Source organism: Astatotilapia calliptera, chromosome 10 (assembly GCF_900246225.1).
Source record: "Astatotilapia calliptera chromosome 10, fAstCal1.2, whole genome shotgun sequence".
Classification (NCBI taxonomy): domain Eukaryota; kingdom Metazoa; phylum Chordata; class Actinopteri; order Cichliformes; family Cichlidae; genus Astatotilapia; species Astatotilapia calliptera.
The window spans coordinates 28,616,637-28,633,694 of record NC_039311.1 but is presented as its reverse complement, the minus strand read 5'-3'; the positions used below and the strand labels follow the sequence as shown (position 1 = coordinate 28,633,694).

Here is a 17,058-nt window from a genome sequence, read left to right as displayed (position 1 = left end):
AAAGAACCTTTACCTCCTCGCTCTTTGATGTTTGGAGACTCTTTGTTTTGCTGGCAGATGTATGTAGACTTGATGGACGTCCATCCCGTCCAGCAGTCCATCCCTGCAATCCCCGATGTGTCCTAGTCAGATACCAGAACCACCTCAGCTGGTTCCCTTTAATTGGAGGAGCTCCTCTAAGTGTACTGAGGCCACACTTCCTGCAAAGGAAACCCAGCTGTCGTTTCACCATAACAAACAGAAGCAAATAATCAGGATAATGCGTTTTGCTGTGACCACCTACAGCACCATCAGACATCTCCCACCTTCATCTTCTTTCTGCCCTCTCTGGACGTGATTAGATGCCAATCTATAATGCTTCAGGGAGCCATGTATTGAGAGCCATTATCCATGATGATCACGTCGAGTGGTCATACAGCAGCTAATTAGCGGGGGTCGCATACAAGGACCTGAAGCACCTTAAAGTACAAAAACTGCAACACTACCCTGCAGACTGAAGCTTCATCAGCTCAAACAGATACTCGGATACAAGAGACGAACCAGGGCTCGTTTTGCATTATGTCTTTATTGCAGATATTTTTTTCCCCCCATTTTTTCTTGTTTGTATACATGTCAAGACTGAGTTGAGCGACTGTACTGCAGTACTGTGAGCAGAATAATGCATGTGAATACAGGAGGCGGCAACCCGCAGGATCTTTTTTTCTTTAAAATCGAGACGAGTCCGATGACCTTGATTGTCACACTAAAAATGTTCTCATCCAGAGCCGTTGTTTTGTTTTTTGTTTCATCTCGGCAGCCGTTTACACCTGTCTGGACAGGAGAACTGAGGTCGTCGGGGAGCTATACACCTTGTCCCCGTGTCACACACGGCAACACAAACTGTAAAACATTTAAGAGAGCGAACCTAACGTGGCGTAGGTTCTGCACATCCGAAAATAAAAAATAAAATAAAAAGTTAAATCAGACTGTTGTGAGTGCTTCTTCTCATCAAATTGTTAAATATATCACGGTCAGATCAGAAGTAGTGTCAAATGTTTTTTTAAACATATTTTTGTCTAATTCTTTTTTAGATTTATTTACAACAGTAAATATTGCCTCTTCTCATCAATACGGAGTTTGCTATGAGAGGTGTCCATGTCGCTGAGCTAAACGTGAACGTTTTCAGCAGAAACACTTTGGCATTAGTTACCAATTTAAAAACAACAGAAGAAGAAGAAGAAGAAGAATAATTGCCCTTTATGGGGAGATCGCACATCTTGCCAGCTAAATGCAGCGTCAGAACTAAAGTGCTTGTGAGACCTTTTATCCCCAGCGTAAGCTCTCATTCTCATGGAAACCGAATGAGGGGATATAGATGAGGCTTGATGAGAAAAAGAAGAGAATAGAATAAAACAAACAAACAAACGGACGGACGAACAAATAAACAGAAAGAACCTCCAGCTGATGGAGGTTTGATGGAGGGCTCAGTCAGTGGAGCCCTGCTGCTTTTTTCTTGTTTTTTTTAATCTGAGTCCAATCTCCTGTAACACGTGATGCAACCAAACAATTCTACTCCAACTGTGTCTCCTCTCAAAGAAGATTCAAGGCTTTTATTTAGCTCACTTTCCCTCCCTTCGCTCACTCCATGAGGTTTGGGTGGACGCTGACATGAATTTATTAACACAGAGATGTTGCAGGAACTCCACCTGGGCACAGAGCAGAGGATTCAGGAGGGTTAACTCTCGATGGGTTAGCGGTGAGTGGAAGCGTGCGAAGCTCGGAGCTGAGGCCTAGCTGGCGCCGCTGCCGCTTCCTGGGGGTTTGAGGCAGTCCTCTGTCACGCCCTGAGAGGCCAGCTCAGACAGAACATTGTCCAAATAGTTGGGGTCAGGGTAGCCGTGGCCCGACAAGTTGGACATCATCTCGGTTTTGTGGTGGATGCCGTTCCACACCACTGTGTCGGGCTCTCCGGTGGTGCTGGACGTTCCCACGGTGAAGATGAGACGCCGCATCCACGCCACCTTCAGCAGCTCGAGGACCTTTACAGCAGAAACACAAGGAACGCTTGTGAGACACGGCTGGATTTGAAATTTATCATCTCATCATTTTCCAGCCTTTAAAATATAGATTTGTTACTTTTGTTTGTGTCACTGAATAGTTCACAGCTCAATTAAACAATTGTTCAATAACTTAAGACGAGTCTGGTTCTGTGAGAGGTTTCTTCCTGGTAAAAGGGAGTTTTTCCTTCCCACTGTTGCCATGTGCTTGCTCATGTGGTCTTTAAGTGATGACTTATGAACCCTGCTACCGGGTTTAAACTACTCTGCGTTTATTAAGGCCGTTAGGGGTTTTTTTTTTAACATGCTTTAATGCTTTGTATCTTGTTCTATTTAATCTGAACAAGCCCCTAAAAAAGAAAAAAAAAGAAAAATCAGTGATAACTGTCGGCCTCTCTCGGTTTTATTTAACATTATTCATCGGCAGCACGTTTGAAAGCTCAGATTTTAAAACCTTACGATGTAACTCCAGCCCAGCTGTAATATTAATGACTAACCTCGTATTGTGGATGGATTATCTCAGTTGTTCTCCTGACTGAAGTTTGGTCCGTTTACAGCATCCTGCCATGCGATTGCATTTGTCCCTAACCATCGGGAACCCTCATGTTAACTTTTATTAAGTGGAAAAAAGTTAGCATTCATCCTCCAGCTTCACTGTGTTTATGTTATGCTAACATCGCTGTGTTGCTAGCGATCACGTAGCACATCATTATGTACCAGCTAGTCCAACTTCAGTAACCCTACAAACGTCACTGCTGTTTAGTTTTTCTTCATTTATGTTGGAAGTGATAGCAGAGCTGTACGTTTTAATTTTTTCAGAAATCTGTCAGTCAGAACATGCTATATCGTGTTTAGGTGGAAACTAGCGAGCTAACTTCCTGCTAATTGTGTTAAATTTTATAGAATCTGTTTTTATGGATGGATTTTATTACAGATAAAATAATTTAGACAGTTTGTAACTCTCAGTAATGCTGCAGTGTTCCTTTGACTTTGGGACCTGAAGTGGAGTTTGGACCCTAATGACGTCAGACTTAAAGACCAGATGGGGCTTGTCTAATTGTTGGGGTTTTCTCCGTATTATTTTAGGGTCTCTAACTTTTACCTTCTTTCCATTCTTGTCTTATTTAATTATCTGCAAGCAAACTGGTCTCATTGCAGTCCAGACCTGAATCCATCCATGTATTTCATTATGGCATGAAAAACAAAATACATCATTGAGGTCATGAACTGTAGCAGAGAGCCTACATTATAAAAATACAATACGGCTGTGTCCCCAACGTGGGGATATTTTCATGATCTCACATCCATGCAGTGCAGGCAGCGCTCACCCGCCAGTGTCTGCTGCTGGAAATGAGTCTGCGGCGCGGCACAGATAAACTACAACTGGAATAATTTAATCCAATTTTCCATTAGTGAATTACATAAGAGATTATTTATAGACTCTAAAGAGTACGACTGTGGTTACCAGTGAAGACGGCATGAGGCACTGATGCACCATGAAAACAACACAGCCCTATAAATGAGCACAACATTAATGATAACAGCGCGCTGGAGTCCTCGTGGAGCACTACGCCGATGTTTGGGTAGATGACGTTCGCCTGTCGAGTTCCGGCAAGTTGATGTTCTTACCTTTCTGCCCTTGTCGTTGTCTGGCAGGAAACAGAAGCGAGGGAAGCCTCTACAGGTGTACGGCTGGCCTGGGTTGGGATGCTCGGGACCCTGGTGACAAGGACACAAAGTGACTGATGTTAAGTTATAAAGCTTAATACAACAGAGAGAGAGAGAGAGAGGTCACTCGGAACAGTCGGATAATCTAATCAAAGATTTTGCAGATTGTTAACAGTAAACCAACAGATCGATACAAACTGCATTTAAGTGCTTACAACTTCAGGCCGGCTGTGTATGTGGAGGTTATAAATAAATACATAAAAGTCAGATTTACAGACAGAAGAAATTGCGAACGAAATTGGGCTTTCTTTCCTAAAACGCTGTAATAAAAGGAGGAAGTAACTCTGAGCCGTTCACAGCAGCATGCAGGAAAAGGCTCTTTAACAGCAAAGCCGAGCATCAGACTGTTAAACTACTTTAGAAAGCCCTGGCTAATGGTGAACAAGCTGTCGTCCAGGCAACAGTTTTTCTTCCAGTCATCCTCTAATTAGACGTCCAAATGTGCTGGCGCAGACACAGACAAACATACAAAAACACTCCTGAGTTCGAGATTCCCCTCATGCTTCTGCTCCTAGTATGAAACTGAGGAAAATTCGTCGAGATACAACAGAAAGATGGTCTTTCCTCCTTTTTCCCAGCTCTCGTGGAAGTTGTGATCATGGCCCACATTGAGGATGGTCTGACAATGGAGTTGTTGCAGGAGTTTTGACCTTTTTGTCTTGTTATTGTAACATTGTATAACATCAGTAACTGGTCTACTTCTAAAGTACAAGTTTCTATGATTCTGGTTCCTTTTAACTATTCCAGGAGCTTCTTTTCTCCAGGGACAGCAGACGAATCTGTGCTATCGATTTTGACACCCTGTCAAGTCTAGCAACAGCAGATTGTGTCCAGTATCTGAACAATCTGCCTGAACATGCTTTTTCGGCTGGTGAGGATCTGCTCTGATGTATGGCTTGGAGATGATGTAGCTAACAAAATAACAGGAGGTGGAGGTGGCAGAGTTGGAGATCAGGAAATTTTTGCTAGGAGACCAGAAGGGAGAGGATTAGGAGTGAGTACATCAGAGGGACAGCTCGGGCTGAGACACGTGGGACATGTGCAAATGGGGGACAGTGGATAATGCTGAACAAAGGATGATGATTGAGGAGGAAAAGAGGAAGACCTCAGAGAAGATTCATGGATGTAGCGGAGGAGCACATGCAGAGGGTTGGGGTGGAGGGTGAGATGGAGGCAGAGAAGGAGCAGCTGAAAGAAAAAGAAGCACCAGCAGCAGTACCTGTATGCCGGGTGGTATGCTATAGATTATCTGGATGGTGCCGCAGTCTGGATGGCCTGGCAGCGACTGTGCGATGCTGTATATTTCCATCTTGCCTTTCGGCTGGGTGCCCGTCTTCTCGCCGTAGATTGTCTTACACGAGGGGCACTGCAAGCTGCCATCCTGAGGAGGAGGAAGCGAAGACACCAGAGAGCCACGTCAACCAAACCATCAGTAGAAACAAGCAGAAACACTCAACAACTTCCTCATGAGTGGATCATGATGCAAGAGCAAGTTTGAAGGAGCAATCAATGAGCAGTAAATGAGTCGGCTGGTCAATCGAGAGAAAATTAATCACCAATTATTCTGTTTGTGGCGGAAAAAAAAAAGTAAAAGTACAAAGATTGAACTTATAGATTTTGTTTCAGGGTATTATTCTCTGAAGTAGAAATTCATCCTAAATGCTATTCCACATATCTGCATTTGAAATGACCTGAAACAAACATGGCAGAGGCGCTAGTGCTGTAGCCAGGCCATCCTGGCCATCAGACTTACAGACTCTTACAGTCAGCATCTTTCCATCTTCGGCCTTAGTAGAATCAACACCAGTTGGGAAATTGTTTTGTTGGTGATGTTACAAATGTTGGTGATGCTGCTCTACTCCCCCAAACCGCTGTCACTACATGTCTGCGGCCACATGATGACAGATGTAGCTACCAACATGCCTAGTGATACAGAGAAATTAGTATGCCCATAAACTAGTGCCAAATCCATTAGAGGTTTTCACACTTAGCCGAGATAAAGCTGGGGCGAACAAATAAGGTAATCTATGGGTGTGGGTTGTTTTGTTTTTTTTTACTTCCTCTGGCTTCCTGTGGGGTGGGGGGTTTAATTTATGCAACTTCTGACTGTACTGCTGTCTCTCTTGGGCAGGACACTTTTTTAAAGATGTTTTTAATCTCAGGTTTTTTTACTGGTTAAATAAAGATTAAATAAAAGTCCTCACACGGTTGTGGTGGTTTTCGTACTTCAGATCTGAGGCTACACTGCTGATAAAAGTCTCTTACCTTCGTTCCATTGTTGTACATGGCCAGCATGCAGAGCATATGCAGGGTGTGCCCACATTTGATGAATTTTCCCACAGTGTCTGGCTGGATGCTCTGGCCTCCCTCCTCTGTGGATGGGGTCTCGTAGCCAGATGGGTTGGACAGTTGGTCCATGCAGATAATACAGTCCTGAAGGTACATGAGATATCTATGCTCAGAGCAAAATTACACAACACAAACTCACTTCACAGAAACTTATTTACCATTCGGCTCAACAATCACTATCGAACAAGACAGCTGAGATAAAACAATTTTTGTGCTGCATTCAGTTTTGAATTGTGGTTCTCTATTAAGTCCAAACTCAGTGTTTAGTTAAGCTTGAGCCGAGACAGCAGAAAGTCTTTTGGTCTAGGAGGACACGCAGAAACAGCTACAGGTGTCACAACACAGGATACGGTGGAGCTACAGGTGTCAGAATTAAAAATGCTAAAGTTTGATTTGGAGTAACCGAATTGGGAACATTAGAGAGACAGCTCAGGTTGAGCTTTGGAAAAAAAGTTAGAGAGACATGATTGAGATTGTTTGGACATGTGCACAGAGGAGGGATGGTGGGTATACTGGGCAAAGGATGGGAAGAAAAGAGGACAACCACAGATTTCTGGAGTGACAGAGGAGGATGCTGTGGTGTGATGATCCGCTGTAGCAGCCGCTAAAGGGAGGAGCGCTAAGGAGAAAACAAAGTCTGGGAATAATTCCCAACCAGATTATCTCTTATACTCTTCAAGTTAAAGACAATTTGCGTGGACATGTTATCAGACGTGGGGCTTGAACCAATGTAGAAGTGGTAAAGGGTTATTTACTCGAATTACATTTAAAGATGATGGAAATCCAGTAACAAAAAGACTGACGTTGAGTGTTTAACGGCTAATTGTGTAAAATATTTTTGACCTCAATACTGACCAAAAGAATCATTAATCCGATTCATGCAAGAATTGTTCATCAAAACAATAAATGAATTTTTCTTTCATTTCTAACAGATCTGGGAGTAGACGGGGGAAACACGGAAACATTTACCTCGTCTTGTACTCCAGCCACCACCTCCATGTAGCGCTGAATCACCTCCTCGGGTCTCTGAGTTGATGCTGAAAGAGGAACAAAAGGAGAAAATGCAAAGTCAATGAGCGATTGAGTCAAAACAGGCCAGTCCACAAGCATACAAGAAGCAGCAAGAAGAGAGATTCTGATGAGATGAAATGAAATGGTTTGTGTCACAATCTCAAAATACAATTTCAGTCAGACATTTCCCATGTTTAACTCCAGCTACCATTAAATTGTGTCCAATTTTGACCAACATCCTCCAATCAAGAACCAGCCGATGTAAATATGTGATGCAGAGGGAAGACGTGAATGCTTAGCAGAACAACGAGCATTAAATGTTGATTGGCAACATGAGACATTGAAACAGACACTGTCTGCATTTTTCTAACATATTCTCTCAAATGCACAAGCGTGAGTGTCAAGTCTGTTTAGGAAAGAAAACTCTGCGAGCTAACTAAACGCTCATCCTCATCGTTTTACGTTTATTGCGTAAGACAGCTCCATTTAAATACAGATTTTTAAAGATCGAATAATTCTTCCCAGCTGAGAAACACAAAAAACATTAACTTCACTGACCCGTTTCCAGACTCACTGTGCTTCTAATCGCTGACACGTGACCTGTTTATTTTAACAAGCGGCTGTGACAACATAGAGAAACAAAGAACGGCAGCAATAATGTGACAGTGACAGGTAACATATTAGCCGAGTGACACCAAACTACAGAAAATGAGCAAAGCCCATTTAACACACACCGAATCAACCTCCAGCAGCTTTTTCTTTCAAATGTCGTTTTGCATGAGAAGCTGGAACGGTACCAACATTTTGTCCTGATGTCATAAGCACCTAAACACCCCTAAACGACGACCTGCTGCTGTAATAAATATGTTACAAATGAAAACAAACGCCACCATAAGCCGAGAGAGTGGCTCCACTCTGAGCTGCTTGGCAAGATATTCCTCTTATCTGCACTTACTGCCCCCCACAGACTATTTACTCAGGTTTTTCTTCCTGTAGTTTATCACCCATATCTATACACTTGTATTTAGAATTGAAACATTCTGCCAGAGAGCATCTTTTTGCCGCATTTAGCCAACTTAAGGCAGACTTAAGAAGGAAGTTAAAGCTAATGAGGTGCAGGAGTTGAAGAGCCTGAATGACACTGGAGGGGGAAACAGCAGAAAAGCCTGTGATAGTTGAATCAAAGCCAACACAGATAGTCAGTACACTTGCGTGAAAGTGAGTCAATGCAGGATTTAATGTTCCTCAAGCGTGTGGTGCTTGAGGATGAAAAGCAGATCACAGGACGACGATGATGTTGATGAGAGGAAAAAAAAAAGAAAAAAAGGTAGATTTGAGGACTGATGGTGTGGTAGCTACCTCTCCTGTGCTGCCTCTTTGCTCTCCTAACTGAACTGCTGGTGCTGGTGCTGCTGCTGCTGTGGGGCTTGATGGGCCTGCTGGCTGGGGGAAGGAGAGGAGGAGGAGGAGGAAGAGAGAAAGGAGCAGGCTGCTGATGCTGTGGCGGCGGATGCTGCTGCTGCTGCTGAGGGAGAGGGGCAGAGGTGAAGTGCACGCCGAGTCCCACTGCTGACATCAAAATGGAGGCCATGCCTGGAAGTGGAGGGGGGTAGGGTGGGGGTTGGTTTAGGTTGAGGCGGGATGGGACAAGGCAGAGTGGGGCAGGTGAGCAAGGCAGGAGGCAAGTGGAGATATGCAGGAGGCAGAAGGGAACAAATCAAGAGGTAGCAGCAGCTGACGCGCCCACATCGAGCCTTCTCCATACACACTTACAAAAAACATCACACTCAGACGGCAGAGATTTTCAAATTAAACCCATACTGTTCATGTTCAACAAATTAATCTGGTTTACTGTGGCTGTCCCTCGTCTTAAATCCACTGTGCTGATTGCGAACACGGCTAATGTTGCTGCAGTGGTGACATAAATCTCATCAGCTAAGGGCAAAACACAGGGCGTCCTGGTGCTAGCAAAAGATTCACTGGGAATCGACTGTGCCCACAAGCTCCAAGTCTGACCAGTCGGGCCACAGGGAATGATTTACAAGAGCGCAATAACCCTCTGCAATGTGGCGTAAAAGCTTCAATTTTACGATTAAGTGCGGTACCGTTTAAGGACAGGTAAAAATAGAACTTCCATTCTCTTACAAATGAAGAAGTCAAACTCAAAAGAAACAAAAGTAAAACACTCGGTTGAGTGCAGTCAACCGTTTTGGCAGGTACAGCCTGACTTGGGCTAACTATTAGCAAAACATGGGCCTCCAGTTGTGCTACAAAACTGCTGCTGCTCAGGAGTTTTCTGGTCACTGAGTCTCTTTATTCTGATACTGATTAACAAGAATATTTAACACAGTTCAACTAAGACCTGAAGATGTTGGTTGCTGAGGACACGATGAAGGCTACTGCACGCTCATGCATTTGCACACCCTGCTTTAGCCACTTTACTCTAAATGAGACCAAAACACAAAAAATCAACATCATGACCCAACTAGACTTCAAACTAGTGACTGAGATTACAAACTCATCACAAAAGTGTTTAGTAAGGTCACAGATCCAGTGAGTGGTGGGTTAGTTTTACCATAGACATCTATAGACTACAGTTGTTTTTCCAAACAGAAGAGTCGCCCCCTCCTGTTCACTAGAACGAACAGATGTTAACTTAACTTTGGGCATCTTTTAAATGCAGCCTACAGCTCTGCTCAAAATTCCATATTTTATAAATGTATTTACATTTTTTTTTTTTAAATTGGCCAGTTTTTCCTTCAAGGTTGTCTCCTTGGGCACCTCTGAATCACTTCCAGCCCACTGGAAGTCCTGTTTTTACCACTTTTAATGGGCGTATATGCAATTTCACCACACAAGTCAAACTTATCTCTGCTCAGTAGCATCCTTGGTGATCAGAGCTGCATCTCCAAGATTGACTGTCAATGCAGATAGAGGCTGGCATGATTTTTGAGGAATATGGATTGTCACCAAGTCATTAAAGACAAAAAAAAATCAAATCGTTTATGGATGGTAGGATGACTGCTGTGAAATAACAAAAATGGAAGACGACACCAAGCATCAGACTGATAAAACATGAGGTAATGAGATTAGATGCCACTGAAGATGATTACAGCCGCCAACAAGTCTTAAACATTACTCCACTACATAATTAAAAGAAAAGAAACTTGCCACTGGTAAAGCTAGCATGTCACAACTCATAATTAAGCGTTCATCTTTGAAGAACAATTCACTGGTTCCCCGTGAAAATCCAGTAGTATTGTTTTTATATTCTGGCTGTACTTTAATATCCCGAGAAATCTGAAGGACAAAATTAACTGCAAACTATCCAAACTGTAGCCCCTAGATGCTAACACCTGACCCACAGAAAACAGGATCTTTCACTCCCACAAAAAAAAAAAGGTTATTTGAAATCCAAAGGTTCCAAAATCAGGTGTGCAGGAAGAGGTGCAGCGCTGCTCCAGGAGACAATCTTGAAGCAGAGACTGATGCCTTTACAGCTTGTTCAATCTTCTAGCTCCCCTGTTTTCCAGTATGAAAATGGCAGGCTAGTGAAAACCAAAGCAACGTTCATGCAAACAGTTGCATGTGTTGGTCATTTGATGTAAAGATAATTTAATTTACTTTAAGCGTGTGTCTGCACCAGTCTGTAACAAAGCTAACGTGGGAATGAGTTCGAGTCAATCTCAAACCAGGAAATTAATACATTTGTTTATTTTATATTCTTGACAAAACTGTACAAACTACAGTTCTTATTCCTATGAATATTCATTCCTGAACAAAGACCATTAAAGCTGTACATTTGGAGGAGAAACTGTAAGAGTGACCCTCCATTTGAAACTATTTCCTCGGGTCTCAGTTCAGCATTTTCACTAATGAGGTTCTGGTCCACTTGCTTCTTCCGGGCTGATTGTATTGATTCAGTTTGTCATAGCACACAACCTGACTCATAATTTTTAGGAGTGAGCAGCAGAGAACAAAATAATGCATTGCTTTTCATTTCTGCCATTTTATGACAATTACAACCTGCTGATGTACTACATCAAACTGCACTCAGATTTTACCACCTCAGGAAAATCAATGTGCTAAAAATATGTGACAATGAGTCATTCATAAGTGGGAAATAAGGTGTGAAACACTATGCTCAAAGTTTTATTTATAACATATTTAATAATGAGAAAAAAAGAGAGCACACCACCTGGATTAGACAGGACTTCACAAGTGTTAATAAGCCTTTGGCTGCAAACAGTCTTTCGATACCTTCCAATTACATCAAACAAATATGATGGTGTCACCACTTCTTATGCTTATCTGCTTGTTATGCTGGAACCAAAGGCACCAACCACAAACACAGCTACTCAAATCAGCCGAGGTGAGTCCGAGGTGGCAGCTAGCGGCTGTTGGCATGACAGTGTGGCTGTGACCCTTAATTAAAAACAGGTGATAGAGAAAGAAAAGGCTATCCTTTACAGTTGTTATAAAGAATGAAATCAGAGACAGAGACCAAAGTAGCTCATTATAACTGGGCTATAAATCATTGGAAGTCTATGGAGGTTGACTCGGTTTTGTAGAGCCCCAAGTAGCCATTAGTAAATAGTCAGAGTAAATTATTACACATAACAAATGTTAGGAATATCTGTTTATGTTTAATGTGCCTGGGGAAAAAAAGGCAGATATATCAGATTCTTAAATCAAGAAATATCGGCATTGCTTTTGGTCTCAAACATCCCTTATCAGTTGGACTGTCGTACAGTTAAATCGAGTTAGTATTCTGGAGTCAATCAAATTTTCACTTTAGGATTTTTGTAGTCTGAAAATGTATGGTCATAACAATATTACTCCACCATCTATATAAAATGTGGCAAAGACCAGCAGTCAAATTTAGAAATTGCTTTGAAATACTGGCCTTTTAATTAAGCTAAGACATGAAGCATGCAGATATGTTGTCAAACATAGCAGGATTCTGCATTTTCATTTTTAGGAAAATACTACAGAAATTATGAAAAAAATAATAATTATACGTGGTGATCCTGAGATTGCTTGAAACATTAAGTCAGAGATTCACCACATTTCTTCTTTCAGCTGCTCCCTCCATCCCACCCCATCCCTAGTATCCTCCTCTGTCACACTGACCTTTCGCATGTCTGCCTTCACTACAAGCTTACCTCAAATGAAACACATTGGGCCCTGTCAAAGTCAAGCAGGGTCTCTACACATGCAAGCAGAAGAGTGTGTGTTGCCTTAGTTAACAGACGTTTTTCTGTCCTTTCTGGCCATTTTAAAATGAATTTTTAAGCTTGAATAGTAATGTGTTCTTATCACGGTGCTGGCGATTTTCCTTTTGGCAGAAATCCAAAACCTCTTTGCTGTGCACCAAAGTTGTATGTGCAAGAAAAACCCTGCAATTGCGCATCCAACTATTATGTTGTTAGAGACTTAAGAGATCAATCAAAAACCAGAGCTGGGTGGGGTTGTGGGGGTCCACAGCTGTCTTATAGGATCAAGTCTGAATGCTGAAGTTAATCATGCTTTTGCATGGAGAGCCAAATGTTCTGCACAGCATGAGGAAACTTGTGTGAGCTCACACTCACACACAAAATAGGGCTGTTTCAGAAGCTGTTTTTAGGTACACTGCTATGACAAATGGGATGGTATCAGTTAAGCCTCTCTCTGATGTTTGCTTAACATTTAGGGTGCGCACATTTTTATTTTTACCTCCCTCCTTCAGGCTTTTCCTGGCACATTTTTCCTAAACAGACGGACACTCACAGGGAAAACAAATGCAGTGGAGTGGCATCTAAAATACTAACAGTCTACTGAATAAAACCTGAAACTGACTGAGAGGTGTACTGAAGGATAGACAGAGCAGGGGTTACGCTGAGGATGGATGGTCAGTGACCCATTTACCTGCTAGGGCAGAGCTCACGCTGGTGGATCCATTCAGCTGCACAGAGATGGAAGGAACACTGGAGGGCAGGAAACAGAGACGGTGACATTCAGTCAACATAACAATAAAGCAACAATGAACCAGACAGGAAGAACAAAACAAGAACTAAGAACCTTTTTAGTTTTCAATGCAATCAGAGAAAAGGAAAAGCTTTGGCACTAGATCCAGAAGCAAGAAAATTAGACCTGTCAGGGAGTAACTGCATAAGGCTTATTTACCTTTACTGACTGTCTCCAGCTCAGTGAATGACTAATTATCCATGTCTAAGACTGATTAACAACAACTCAGCAGTGACTGCATGTGCACAGAGCAACCAGGGAGCGTGACTCTGCAGTCAATACACAGATGGATATGTGCCCAATGAATGTGTTTACTTTGCAACAGGAGAAAAAGAAGCAGCTGTCAGTCCTCGAGTATGATGGAGCGCTAAACTAAATCCAGTTAAAGGGCTGCAAAAAGGCAACACTGACTCAGTGCTGAGGTGGTACTGGTCCATTTCTGTAGCCAAAGAGCTCTGTGCACTACAGTCTGAACAACATATTGCTTGAATGAATATGGGCTATGACAGCATGTCCGCAACTGTAAAAATAAAGATAGTAATACAATTGTTCATTAAGTTAAACATAAGAGTACAGTGACTGACCTTAAACTTATAAATACAATTCAAATGAAAAACAAAATAAAGGAATTGAAATAGAGGTGAGGATGATGGTGGTTCCAGACTAACGGATGTTTTTGACCATGCAGTTCATGTTACAAGGGCACCCGCCAGGAAATTTGCTGGCACAGATGGGGCGAAGCGAGCCCCAGGCGGCACAGTGACCCAGGAGAGCCACACAGTGAGCAACAGAGAGCTGAAGCCGGCTGCCAAAGAGGGAGAACACCACAGGCAGCCGTGCCCCAAAAGGGTGGAGTTACTCAATGGACAGGAAGCTTGCAACATTTTTTTCAGTCATAAAAAACTTGGCAATTAAAGTACTTGAAAAGGAGTATTACGATGTACTATTACACAATAATAATTATTTTTTCCATGCATGGGTGCGCCTCCTTTAGCATCCACACCCAGGAGTTAAAAAAATTTAATTAAATACATGGCAACAATTTCTCTTTTTAAAGCATACACCTCAATGAGAAATGTGAAAGTGTGGGCTTTAGTGAATGTAAACAGTCACCGCAAAGATTTAGACAATTCTTTTGTCTACTGAGCAACCATGTTTTTAAATACACTAGTTTTAATTTCTAGTGGCTAAAACTCAGCGTGCAAAAAACATTAAAGCCCAGAGAAGCTGCAAGTAAGCTTTCTCTGCTAGCTGGAACAAAAGGAAGGGAGGTCAGTGATGACACAGACAAGAGTCACAGGAAGTGAGCCAAAGCAAACATACCAATGAAGTACTGGAGCTACAGATCTGTTTTTTTTTCTGCCTTTCCTGTTTTACAAGAAAGGTCAACACTGACAGAGGCAGGAAAGACAAAGAGGAAGAGGAGGAAAGCAGATAGAGGACCTTGTAACATGAACCCTGCACATCTATCCAAATCACACAATCTAGGATAGGTATCAGATACCAACCTTAACCCATTGGCACTGGTAGAGTTGGTCAGAGGTGCAGAAAGTTGACTGCCAGATGTCGGTGGAGCCCAGGGGCTGCCCCAGGACATGCCACCAACTGAGAGAGGTCTCCTGGGGTACGGGGAGTAGACAGAAGTAGGATGAGCCGCCACAGCCCTTCCTGTGCCTTGAAGACTAGGCCGGTTCAGACTCCCTGACGAGAAGGAATGTCGCGAACGGCTCGGCATGGGTCCGGTGCTGCTGTGGCTTAAACACTGCTGGCAGGAGCAGGCGGGGCCCGAGGGGATAGCTGGGGGTCCGGAAGAAGCCAGCGGGTAGGGGAGGTTGCATTGGCGTCGCACCTGGCGTCTGAAACCCGTCGATTTGTTAACCTGCGCCAGAGATGTGAGATCCACTATATAATTGTATCCATGGGGGCCCAGATCTGCTGTGCCTTGGCGAGCCTGATAGCTGTGCTCCAAAAGGATAGAGGTTCGCGTCTCATATGGGGTCCATCCTCCTTCATCGTTGGCCCATTCCCAGTAAACACCACTACCAAGGCCGGAGGACTGGGCAAACAGAGACCGGCGTACTGACCGGGTCTTACCTGAAAAGAAAAGAGGCACATTGATTTTTAGTGAATAAACGGAATTAAAACTGCAACGTTGTGTGTGTGTGTTATGTTTTTAAGACATAAACGAAAAGCCCCTTGTTCATTCACTTGTATGCCAGAACTAATGACACATTACATACATGGCTATGACTTAATTTTAAACACACATACAGACACACAAAATTATGACAGTTTAAGACACACCAAGCATCTTTAGATGTTAATCTCACAATGTTGTGACGTATTTCATGATTTGTAGCTAGGTTCACGTAAAAATGTCGCTAAAGAACTGTAACTTTATGGATACTTCTCAGCTTATATGAATCATAACAACAGCGCCCTGCAAGCTAATGCTAGCCGGCTAACGTTACAGCCAACCGGGCCTGTGAGGTTTGAGGCAAAACTGTTAACGAGGAATAAACGTTAAGGTCATGCCATGACGTGTTAGATATGTTTACCTGTGTCCTGTCGAAACTGCTTCAAGCTTGGTATGTCAATGAGGTAAGGCGACAGGCTGGGGTCTGATTGTCCGAGACAGATGCTCATAGAGCCGGGTGCTCCTCCTCTGTGGCCCCGCGGTGACAGACAACGCTCGATGTAGGCGCTCACCTGGCCGCTGTAAGGCCGCCAGTAACCCTGGTCATCCTGCCATTCCCACACCGCTATCATGGGCTGAGACTGCCCGACAGATCCAGAGGGTGTAGCTGACACAGGAGGCCCGTTTCTAGACCCGTTTACCCTGGCACAGGACCCAGACACAATTGCCATTTTCGCCAAAACTAGCCCGAAGCTAACAACAACTCGTTCTGGTTAGCTAGTCAACCGTTTGTGGCTGCGACGAAGACAAAGTGTGCTAGCTGGGCTAGCTTGGCTCGTTAAAAAATTCCATTGTGAATGTGTTAACGCGCCTTTGAGGAAGCTATGAGGTAGGTATCAGTTGGTAAACACTCCAGATAAACACATAAGTACATGTTTGCGAAGCTAATGCATTCACACGGTTTAGCAGTACATGGTTAACGTTAGCTTTGTTGCGGCGTTGCCAGGAATCCGTCCTTCTTCTGCCGCTGCGTTCAGGGACCGTCGGTAATATCACAACTCAGCTCGTCTCAATCTGAAACAGAAAACGTACAGAAACCGTAGGTTTCCCTTTCTGAAAGCTATATTTATTTTAGACCACAGTGACACAGACTATGACTGTATTTAATATCCTTTTTTGTTGTGATTTTTTGTTTTGATTAATTCTTTCGGTTAAGTATTAGATTCATTTTTTTATTTATAATGTAAAGGGTGGAATATGTCAGCGGCAAGATTTAGGGCAAAAATACAATACAGCGATAGAAATACTTGACACAGAGACAAGCGGACATTCCAGTATCAATAGACACAGGCACCAATGCCCCATCACAAAATTTATATTTTATACTAAGAATTTAGTAAGTAAGTAATTATTGCTTCACTTAATTTTTTTTTCTAAAGTCTAGGCTTTTATTTTAACTCAACTTTTTCCCCCTCTCACACCTAATTTCAGTTTTTAATTTGGTTTAACTATAATAACCGTATTATAATAATATCCACTATTTGTAACAAGGGGCCCATATGTGTGTAAGTGAAATCTCATCAAATACATCTAATGTCTTTTTGTGAAATGAAATTGTGATTAAAATGTTTCCGGGTGAAATCTGGAGCCGCAAAGATCTGGGATTTTTTTATTTTATTTTTTTTATCTCAGCCGATAACACGCAGACAGTCTTCATTCCTTGGCTCAAGTGGTGGTGCAAAGTGATGATTTATTTAAGGCATTGCGGGAGTGGGGGTTGGTAGTTCTTAA

At 42.8% G+C, this 17,058-nt stretch overlaps 1 protein-coding gene across 2 annotated transcripts; it reads right to left on the bottom strand.

Moving 5' to 3' along the window:
- Positions 1-1,482: 1,482 nt before the first annotated feature.
- dtx2 (deltex 2, E3 ubiquitin ligase) lies at positions 1,483-16,339 on the bottom strand. 2 transcript variants are annotated; one of them, XM_026181984.1, is made up of 9 exons: positions 15,689-16,339; positions 14,639-15,224; positions 13,032-13,090; positions 8,484-8,717; positions 7,083-7,150; positions 6,030-6,197; positions 4,984-5,145; positions 3,666-3,755; positions 1,483-2,018 (listed from the first exon to the last, which is right to left on the bottom strand). In XM_026181984.1, exons 1-9 carry the CDS (start codon positions 15,996-15,998, stop codon positions 1,770-1,772), a joined length of 1,926 nt encoding a protein of 641 aa, XP_026037769.1. In that variant the 5' UTR covers positions 15,999-16,339; the 3' UTR covers positions 1,483-1,769. The 2 variants fall into 2 exon arrangements, with proteins under 2 accessions (XP_026037769.1, XP_026037770.1); XM_026181985.1 differs by lacking the exon at positions 8,484-8,717 and having other exon boundaries at positions 15,689-16,338.
- Between the last annotated feature and the right edge of the window lie 719 nt (positions 16,340-17,058).

Coding starts and splice junctions, on each gene's coding strand:
- dtx2 (XM_026181984.1), bottom strand. CDS start 15,998: ATGGCAATTGTGTCTGGGTCCTGTGCCAGGGTAAACGGGTCTAGAAAC. Junction 15,225..15,688: donor GCAGTTTCGACAGGACACAG/GTAAACATATCT, acceptor TTTTCTTTTCAG/GTAAGACCCGGTCAGTACGC. Junction 8,718..13,031: donor CGTGAGCTCTGCCCTAGCAG/GTAAATGGGTCA, acceptor CTCCACTTCCAG/GCATGGCCTCCATTTTGATG.